We start from the raw sequence: 10,812 nt of genomic DNA, 5'->3' as shown, positions 1-10,812 counted from the left end.
CCCACCCCTCGACAGCCAATCAAAGTATCACAATAAAATTAAATTACCAGACATGATGAAGTAAAAAAAAAAATTTTGCATTATCAACCCTTAACCCCCACCCCCTGGCGAGATAAACAGTTTCCAGTCACTTATATAATTTTTTTGAGTATCGAGAATTGAAAAAAAAATATGCAGCATCAATCGAACTGCAATTACATTTAACTAATGGAAAAATCTGCCTCCAGTCAGTCGTGACCTATGACACGCGTAGAGACACTATCACCCTTGTACCAGGCTAAAGTGTATATCAGGCATTCGGCCACTTTACAGTATCGTTATATTTATATATGAAAGGGAGGTACGCGTGCAAGTGGACTCGATGAAGAGTTTATTAATTAATCGTCGCGGCTCGCGAGTCGCGTTGGGATTTTAATCAGAGAGAGAGAGAGAGAGAGAGAGAGAGAGAGAGAGAGAGGGATAAAAAGTCAAACCCTCTCTTTCGATCCAGAACATCCCCTAGCGTCGAGGGGTTGCTCCTCCCATCCCCTACGAACTTCCTGGCTTACTCTGGTAATTATTCCGATTACCGGCGACGAGCTGCCGGCTTATAAATTTCGATGGCAGCTCCCTATCAAGTCCGGCCATACCCCTATAGTCCATCCGTGGAAACTTTGTATGCTCGATAGATCGCATACAGTTCGAACGACATAACTATGCTATATCTCATATAACCTGTATCGTATATCAAATCTGTATACCAGATCTCTATGTACTGAGTATTAGTTGTTTAACGGTAGATCGGCTATTGATTATTCAAAAGCATAAATGGAGCCAATCGGACTACCCTATGGGGATAGCTTGAAAATGCGTTAGCAAAGTTAAGCACAGGCTTAGATTTATTTTTAGGCCTATCGGAAGGTGGGCAAGTGACGTAAGTGACGGCTCCTTTGCATTTGTCAATCCTAATTTTTGTAACGATCCTACCCTATCCGCGTCACTATCTTTTTTTTCAGGCTTCCGGCCTTAAGTCCGCTTTACACCATCTCCCCCTGTACCCTTTAGCCTGTACCACCAATTCCAAAGTGACGCAACCCGGTAAATCCGTCTGTTTACATAACTGCACCTGTCATTCTATATCGCGCGAAAATCCACGTGTCGACCTGACAGCAACAAGTGAATTATTAATCCGAAAACACGTGTAGTGCAAAAGTTATGGCGAACCGTCAAGCGATCAAATATACATATCGCGAGTGCCAAAAGCTGTACTGGACCCCCCCGATCAAAAATGAAGATCACGTCAAAATTAAAATTTTTCTATTTTACATTTCAGTCAATACATTTCTCAAGTGCATACTCTTACTATAGCATACTCCCACGGACTATACCTTCCGTCAGTGCTTCTCTGTGAACGGCGAATCCACTGCCATAGAATCTCTATTCGGACGTGCCTAGTCTTACTGCTGCACGAAAATCTCCACTAGGAATATTATAACGAGGAAGCCTTCCGTTGTACGTACGCGCATACGTTGGTATGCCTGGACGGTCCGAGCGAGTGAACCGGAAGTCGAGCGGTCGGCTGACGATAATAATAACAGTAACTGGCGAAAAAGTTTTCCACACCAAGGGCCGTACTGATACGTGGTTACGGAGATACAGACTGGTCCAAAAGTTTTCTGTGGCTTCTGATCCGTTGGTTACGCAATGTACCTGTATAATACAGATATATCACGTAACGGTAGAAAGGAAGGATGGATCCTGGTGATCTGCATCTATGACGTATACGAAAGTGCAATGTGCATAGGATGCATCAGAATTTCCCAGTTCTTCGTAGGTATTAGTTCATACGTTCCGCTAGAGTCTCTCGATGGGTAGAGATGGTACAATTGCTTTGCGTCCTACCACCTTTATAACAGCATCCCTGGACCATTCGGCTGGCTCAACTTCTGGCCACGAAATGTTTGAACAGTTTTCAATCCCGCGTGCTCGTGTTTACTGACCCAAAAGCGAATAATTTTCGTATGACCTGGGTAAGTTTGACCCGGAAGCGCCGTGACCTCTCTTCGGCCGATCCGCAACCTGCTTTTTATTGAAGTTCTCATGGGTGCTCGTATGTGCGAATACCAGGGGCCATGGTAGTAACCTACTATCCGTATCACTTGTCCTTGTCTATCCTCTTACGTGTAATGCAACTCTGGACCCGATCCATCCTCCACTCTGGACGCTATCCTCTCTCGGCCGGAAACTACGAACACGGAGAACCGGAAGCCACTCGGCTCACGACGTCGAGATGAGCTCTCGGCTGCGATACGGGGATTGGCTCTTGTGATTTCTTTTCTTTTGGATTTTTTTTTGGGATTTTTTTTTTTCGTCTCATACTACTTTACTCACTTGATCTCTCTGGATTGGCCGTTCCTTTTATTTAATTTTTTTTCTCTTTCTTTGAATTTCTTTTTTTACTTCTTATTCGTGATTTTAGTGGAATTTTCTTTCTCGTTCGTGTATCCAGTGTTTTTTTTCTTTTCATTTTTTTTTTGTGTGGGCTATTCCATTGGCTCTAACCTTTGAACTCTTTTCAAACCACTGCATTGACTCGCTGGGACTTTTTCTTTTTACTCGGTCTTGAGTAATTTCAACCCCCTGACTTTTGTTCGGATTTATTCCAGGTCTGCAGCGGTTGACGAGTGAGGGATGTTAATTAAGGGAAAAGGCTAGGGATTTTTTTTTGGGTTAATTTCTTCGGGATTTTTGCTGATGCTTTTACGAGCGCCAGTTGAACTTTAATATGCAGATTTAATTAATTTTGGGAAATTTTTTTTTTTTTTTTTTTTTTTTTTTTTTTTTTTTTTTTTTTTTTTTTTTTTTTTTTTTTTCAGGGTGTTCATTTGACTTCGAGACAATCCTTGATATCGAGTCTCTAATTCACATGATCAAGTATCGTTTCACAGGTGATTGGTACGACTGACTGACCCAGAAGTATATAATTCACTTCGTAACTAGAGGGTTGAAAAAAAAAATTTGGCAAAGTGGCACTGTGCGGGTACGGGGTAGTTTTGCATAACGTAACGTTTCGTTGCCTCTTTTTTAAAAAAAAACCATTCACCCATTCGTACGAATGTTCTTTTACGAAATTTCCATTTTTTTTTTTTTCATTTTTTACTTCCCTTTCATCCCTCCTTTACATGTCCACCTACCGCGGCCATTTACTAATTGATTCCCAGCAGGTGCGCCACGGCCCGTTTTACGGTACATGCGTTTGCCAATTCCCGGCAGTCATCCCGCCCACCCTCCATACTCCTTCTTTACCACAAAAACCAACCCCGGACCCTTACCCTGTATATGGCAGAGCAAGATAAAAAAAAGAGCGAAAGAGAAAAGAAAAAAAAGTCCATAGAAAAATATTCGCAAGGCAAATTTTCATTCGTACCTGCAGTATTCGCACTTGTCCGATCGCGTGCATTAATATACTACTCGATATAGGAATTGAAAAAAAAAAAAAAAATCGAAAATTTTCGCACTGAGGAAAAACCCAAATACCCTCGAGGCAAATTCTCACCAAATTTCGCAGCACGTCGTCGGGCACGTTTCTCGTCGAATTGCAAAGCGCCCTGGCCGCGCTGTGTGAGAAAATGACCGGGGCCCTCGTAGTCTGCAGCGCCGCTCTCATCGTCCTGGTAGAAACGTGTGACAGGTCCACCAGCATTCCAAGTCGATTGAGCTCGCGTACCACCGCCTGTGACAAAGTACAAAAAAAAAAAAAACATTACCTATACGTTTTTATGGTTAAAATAAGAAGAAAAAAAACGATTCGCCAAAACCGTATAGAATTTAAAAAGAAAAACAGATTTTTACAGAGATAAAAATTTTATCTCGAGCAGATGCACTTCCTCCAGGGACGTGGCCGGTGAAATTTATAGTAATAAAAAAAAGGTATGCATCCTGCCGACGCAGCATCTCCCTGGAGCACGGGATTGGCTGGATTTTTAGTAAGGCACTGTATAATATCGCCATTGACACTACTCCCTAGGGGGGTGGCGCTCGCGGTGGTGGTAATGGTGATAAAAACATCCCTTGGCTCAGACTGTCCATTGGCTAGGGATTTTTCTTCTGGGAATCTTGGGGCGCAAGGAGAAACGGAGCGGAATGGTCAGGCACGTACCTAGAGGACGGACGGACAGGCGCAAGAGGAGCGGGGGCCAATAAAAAAAAAAAAAAGGAAGCGAGGGATGCAACCGGAAAGGCAACAATGCTGGCCAGCAACTTTTTTTCACTCTTTTCGAGAAATCAATGCCCGGATGCCATTGGCGTGGGACAGAGGGATGTAAGAGGGTCGTCGGCTATGCGGCTGCCAGAGACTCTTTAGAGACCACACGTTCTCTCTCTCTTTCCGTCTCATCTCCAGAATGAGATTCCACATGCACCAGAAAGAAATACATAGATCCGCTTGGTCCAGGCCAATAAAATAGAAAGAATTTTTTTTCTTTCTTTCTTCGATTCCCATCCGGTAGATTGCAGCACCGGTGTGCATAGATATCCGGTAAAACCACCCCTGTCCGTACTGTGGGTACAACGAATATTTTTACGCTGGACTTCTGCACAGCATCCGCATCCCCCGTTCGGAGGATCATGCCCAAGGTCCAGGAAGTGGAGGATGCGTGTCTGGCAATACGACTGTTTCATAGGGAGATGGTAAGGGCGGGTCGGGGTAGCGGTAGAAAGATACCTCAATAAAGGTCACCCTCGTGTGGAATGTGGCCCAGGGCTATATCCCGGGTGGGGCATACGACACCCGGCTCCTGGTATCTGATTTATACAGTCTCTCTTTTATATGAGTCACCCCCACCAACCCCCACACACCCTCACGTTCGTCAAGACAATTCGCATTCAAGCATCCTGCGAGCGAGTCCTCGACTTCCGCCAGAAGGTCTTAAGGATCTTTCTCGAGGAGTCACTTCCGGTTATGGTTGAAATTTTATTTACCTTGCCGAATTCACTGAGTCCCGGTGCGTTGTCCTGGGTGCTGTTGGTCTCGCCAACAGAACAGACTGCCCTGCCGAGAAAATATTAATTGGCTATTATTTATTTGATTAATTTTTCTTTTTCCTTTCTTCTCGTCTCGTCAAAGGGCGAATGAAATTGCAGTTGGACGGGAGGGGATTATTTTTTTATCGATTTGGGATCCAATCAGGATATCGTAAGGGCTAAGGATGTCGGGGGTCAAATCAGTCGTGACCTTCTTGTGGAATTGACCCTCGGTTTTATGACGTCACTCTCGCTTCCGGTACCATCGGAATCCACAGCAACCTCCAGCGTCCCACGACAATGGGGCATCTGGCAGCAGTGAATCTCGAATTTGTCGATGAACGCGTATCTTGGAACGCGGAAGAATTCAAGATAAATCAAAGAAAAGGATACGAGATATCTTGACGATATCTTGTTTACCACCGAGCCAAGATTCTCAGCTGGGGACAAGATAAAAGAAAATGAACCGGATATTGGTGACGTAAAATTTTGCGCTGTACGATGAAAGATTACGTGTTGTGAGAAAAAAGAAAAAAGAAAAAAGAAAAAAAAAGAATAAAGAAAATACCTCGTACGTCAAGTCGAAGAAAAATTCTGAGGAGAGAAAGTCAACGTATAGTCGGACTCGTGTATATCCGTGTGATATTCTCGTAAATAAGAATCCGACGCGAAAGAGAACGGCAAGAATAGTTTTGCTCGACAGTCAAAAGAAAAAAAAAAAGATAAAAAAAAAAGAGAAGAAACAACACGTAGAAAAGTGAAGACCTTGGGATTCACCGGTAATAGAATATCCTGGTTACGTAGTATCTCTCGTTGCTCCGTTGGTCGGGGGAGGGGGGCGGGTTTCCTCTTCCTTTACCTAAATCCCAAGAATTCGAAGAGGAGAGACGGTCTCCGCGTGAGTGAAGAGTAAGCGGTGGCACCCAGGTCAGGTAAGAGAAAAGACTGGAACGTGGCGTTCCATAAATAACAGAAGAGCCGAGGGAACGCTGGGAGTGGGTGGGGCCAGGGGTGAGGTGGCGGAAGAGACTGCGGTCATGATTTAGGCTAGGCCAGCCAAGAAGACGCAAAGAGAGAGAGAGAGAGAGAGAGAGAGAGAGAGGAGAGGAACCTAACCTAAAAGTAAGACTGTACCAGATTCCGGAAGGAGGTTAGGGTCAGGTTAGTCCAGTCTGTGCTGGGCCGTTAGGCCAGGTCTACTCACCAGGACGTGTCGCAGGCGTGGGTCAGGGTGAGATAGCGCGCACCCAGGCCGTAAAACGTCCTGAGGACCCCTAAGGAATTCCCAAGAGCGTGACCACCCTCCACCCCAATCAGACTGGCGATCTTACCCTCGCGATGCGCCTCGATCAGACCTGCGGGACAAATAAAAATTCATATCCGGTCCACGTTACAGACCGCAACTCCAGTATCCATCGTACGTAACCTAAAAATCGTACAACCCCTACGCGACGGAGTTATTGTACCATCTGCCGAACCCTGGTAACACATAAACCATATATATAGGGGAATTTCAAAGTCGTTCCGAGAGCCAGTGGAGTTGCGTGGGATATATAAGAAAATCAGCTTCCTCCCCCCTTGCCCCACACGAAGAAGGAAACTTTTGAACCCCTCTATTTCTTCATATTTAAACTTTGGTTTTGCCAGGATTACATCGGCAGCGATGAATCATCCCCAAGGAAAGAGCAACGTCTCGTAAATATATCTGTGCGGTCTTTCCCTTCCCATCTCGTTCATCTCATCTCCCCCTCTTCCGCGCAGCATCCCTTCCTCCTGCAGCTCACCCAACCAGTACCCTGTAAACGCTACCGCGACTCGGGCGAGTAACTAGATGCACGTAGATATAGGCGGGTACCTTCCCAGCATCCTCGCTACGCTCCCTTATCCTTGAGATCCCGTTCCACTGAGATACTTGCAGGCATCTTCCAGCAGCTCTTCACTTCCGGTTTTCTCTACTTGGCAAGTCGGTAAGCTTATGAGAACTCTGACAGCTACCCAGACCCCTCCCGCCGTCGTCCCAACCTTCTCAGACGGGGTAGCAGCACGCTACTTGTTTGCGCAAAAGTTTTGTCGGGATTCCCCCTTTTTCATCCCCTATTCCCACCCCTCGCCCTACCTGCTGCTAGTACGACCCTCCTCCTACAGTTTTCATAATCTCTCCCCGCGTCTCTTTCTTCACTTTGTCTTCTCCCCTTAACCGGGTTACGTGCAACAATCTTTCCGAGTCTCGCACTTCCGCTCGAGACCTACCTCAGGTAATCCGTGAAACTGGCGCGAAAACTTGAACTTTTCGAATTCGCCCGAGAAGCACCGTGTCTATTGCACGTAGGTACGGGGGGATTGGATGCGGGTTCGTCCCGGTTCGTATTCGACCCGGTTACGTGGCGGGGTGAGTCATTACGGTAAAGCACCGAGGACTTCCGGTTCTTTTGGACGTCGGAGAATCGTTGGAAACGTCAGGGAACTTTTCAGGAAAGAATACCATCCAATTTCGATGTGAAATTGCGATTTTTATCAGTTTCCAACTATCGGTAACGGGCATTGATCCATCGCTTCTGGAACATCCCTTGAAAACTACCCTTGCCGGTATCACCCTTCCACGTGGCGCAGGAGGTTAAAAGCAATAATTACTATGTCATCGGAGCATTTTCCAGGGGATTAAATTGATATCGATTAATATCGCGAGATTGGCCGAGGATATTTCAACCCTTAGCGGTGAACTACCCTTGTGCACGTATATGGCTGTTTATACGTGTGGCCTGAAAAATGAGTTTTACGGGGACGGTTGATGATTTTTTTTTTTAATGTGTACCCTTTTTACCCCCTTCTCGTTATCTTTGCTACATTCCCTCTCTTGATTTTCCAGCGTCCACTCCCAGTTCCAATACTACTCGTTCCTCTCATTGTGCTTCGGATAACACGGTTTAGCAGGCGTTCATAAAGTCGCTACTTGCGTACCCGATACTTCGCGACAATGGCTCGGACCCAATAAAGGATCCGTGAAGCCGATTGTAAGGGGCTGCTTATTCCTCTCTTCGTTTGTTCTTCTTTTTTTCAGCCCCCTCTCGACCTATCTTCAACTCACCCTTAACAGACGTCACCAAGGTCAGGTGCTGAGCATTCATTTCGGCCAATCTTCGAATAACGTCGATCTGCTCCAGGGACAGTTGGACGGCGTTCAGCTGTGCCGCTCCGCAGGGTACGTAGGCTGACCAGAACTGCAAATGAAGAAGCGGTTGATGATGTTAAAAAAAGTATTCACAAATATGAAATAATAATACCTGCAAAAATAAACAAGACCGCGAGCAAGCTTTGCCCGGGCGAAATAAAAGCTCTATATATTCATGCATTCCGCTCGGTCTGAAACGACCTGTAGAATGCTTTCTTTCGCGAAAAACGGAATTTCAGAAATTCGCCAGTGTTACTCCACCGGCTATCGTCACCCTTATAAGTGAATAGTCCATGCTACAGCGAGGAAGACGCCATAAATCTCGTCAAAGCTTTTTTTAACCCCCCCCTTTTTCTTTTATACGTATCTCGACGAATCACTCCTCCTTCTGGCATCCCCGGCGTCGCGACGCACAAGTGCCCCGCGTACTCCATTTTGAAAAGCTAACCGAAAGTCCCACTGTGAATTATTCAAATGTATTCATGGGAATTGCAGCAACTTGACCGTTATACGTTTCGGAGTTCGGTAACGAGTTGCTTGCAAGCTCATCGATACCCTATACGTATTGTTGTACGTTGGAAACTCCCCAGGAAAGGTCCAAGCGCTCTGTATAGTTTACACCAGGGAATATATAGAGTCCCTGTACGTATCAAGCTTGCAAGCTCCGCGTATAAATACAAGATCGAAAAGTAAAAAGTATCGGTGATGATTAAGAGAAAGTCCGACGTGTTCATGTTATTTCCCTAAAAATGTCAAAAAAGCTCAATTTTCGTGGAAAAAGCTCTCTTGGGTAAATTTTAACTAAAACCAAGAAAATTTAACAAAAATAGCAAAGCTCAAGACGAATCTCGAAACGGATATAAATCGTTCGTGAAAACTGAAAAGCTTTAAGAAAAGCTCGGTAACGGATATAAACGCAAGCAGAGATACAGTATCAATCTCGACCAGAGGATCGATCGTTTAAACGAGCGTCACAGCATCCCTCTGGGGACGTGGTGGTCCAGAGGTTACACAAAAATATTTCTCAACCTCGACCTTTGACCCGAGCTTTTTCGTTTTCTCAAGCTTTCAAGCTCCCAGACTCCTCCCAGATCTCCTTGGCATTAGATTCATTCGAGATCTATTTTCTACTGGTCCAGACTTCACCTGCTACTCAGAATCCATCTAGCTTTCGTGCTTTTCTTGCAAGCTTATTCCATACGTGTATTATCTAAGCGACTCGTCACAATGTTTCATCCCCTAAAGTCCATCCTCCCTCCTACCCTCCCAAGACCATCTGGCTTTATTCCTATCCAAGAACTACCCCTAGGACCTCTATCTACGACCGGAGCTTTTATCCATGCATAAGCACCGCGAAGCAGCTGAACTTTACCAATGCGGATTTCCTGGCTCCGTTAATGCACCATTGCTTTATCATGGGTAACTATATACCGGGTATGTACTTTTTTTTTAATTTTTTTTTACTTCAACGCGGTAAGCCGCCTTTTGCTGCGATTACCTGTAAGAGCTACGTGAAAAGCTTCCGCTGTCGTCCCGTTTCATCCCTCAGGATTCGATCTATCCTATTCTAATTTCATTTCCTGTGCACCCAGCCACCCCTCCACCTCACCACACCCTTTTCTTTTCTTTTCTCGATAATATTCGCTTTTCTACCAGCTTGCGGAACGCTTCTCCGAGAGATTTCGAATTGACAATTAATTCTCGGCATGGGGTTTTCCTTTTTTTTTTTGGGTCTCAACTTCGATCTGAAATCTCAAGTAACGGGTGGAGAGGTAGGGGAATTTCCGTGGGATGGTAAAAAAATAAATTTCTCCAAGTTACCAAAGTGACGACTTAGGTATACCATTAGCTTAATTAACGATTGGATTGAGCTCCAATTTTTCTTTAATTCAAAATTTCAACAGCTAGTCAGTATGTAACGAATAATAAGGTTTTGTAAAAAAATTAAAAAAAAAATTTCCCATCAACATCGCACCAGGCACGACCAACTATAAAGGGGGGGGGGGTACCAGTCGATTGTCTCGCCGATCCGTTCGTCTCTCTCTCACGCACGCGAACGCGCATAAGAGCCTCTCTCTCGCACTCGCGGCAGGTATAGAAAATAAGAAAATTCTTAAAGGATCCAACGAGGAAAGGCTTTTTTCTCTACAATTCACTACAGTCTCTACTCCCAGTATTAACGTACTTTCTCGCACGACTGTACCATCTGTAAAATGGCGAATAATCCATTGACGCGACAGCCGTCAAATTTCTCTAGTTTATTTAAAGCCCACCCTATATACAGGCCTCCTTTGGGCACAGAGCACTGCCCCGGAATCCTATTGACTATTCGAAAGTGCGAATGACGTCTCTGGTGCTAGCGCGACGGAAGCGCGAGAGAGAGAAGAAGAGTAGAGAAACGGATGAAAAAAAGAAGAAGAAACGTGAATACCTCATACAGCCTCCGACCAATGGATCCTATTCGGAATTACAGATCGGTCCATTTCTTGCTTTCGCATATCTCTTTGCCATATACATTTGCATTTTACATCTCGTCCCGCTCTTCTGCCAAGTCTGTCTATCTTTATCACTTTCATTTCTTCTTTTGGTCCCTTCCTACTCTTTTCTTTTTTTTTTTTCATCCATCTCGTACGGTACCCCAC

General features: G+C 45.0%; 1 protein-coding gene across 7 annotated transcripts in view; it reads right to left on the bottom strand.

Annotated features, from left to right (window-relative positions):
* LOC107271483 (dipeptidase 1) overlaps window positions 1-10,812 on the bottom strand; it is a 47,435-nt gene that overhangs the window by 4,815 nt on the left and 31,808 nt on the right. For all 7 annotated transcript variants that reach the window (XM_015747536.2, XM_025088717.1, XM_025088719.1 and 4 more), the window contains 4 exons: window positions 8,087-8,219; window positions 6,206-6,356; window positions 4,960-5,029; window positions 3,536-3,712 (listed from right to left, as the gene is read on the bottom strand). In XM_015747536.2, the coding sequence (XP_015603022.1) occupies window positions 3,536-3,712; window positions 4,960-5,029; window positions 6,206-6,356; window positions 8,087-8,219 (531 nt within the window). The remainder of the gene's footprint in view (window positions 1-3,535; window positions 3,713-4,959; window positions 5,030-6,205; window positions 6,357-8,086; window positions 8,220-10,812) is intronic.

Source organism: Cephus cinctus, unplaced genomic scaffold (assembly GCF_000341935.2).
Source record: "Cephus cinctus unplaced genomic scaffold, Ccin1 Ccin1_scaffold0980, whole genome shotgun sequence".
In the NCBI taxonomy this organism is placed as follows: Eukaryota; Metazoa; Arthropoda; class Insecta; order Hymenoptera; family Cephidae; genus Cephus; species Cephus cinctus.
This window is presented reverse-complemented; position numbering and strand designations above follow the sequence as displayed.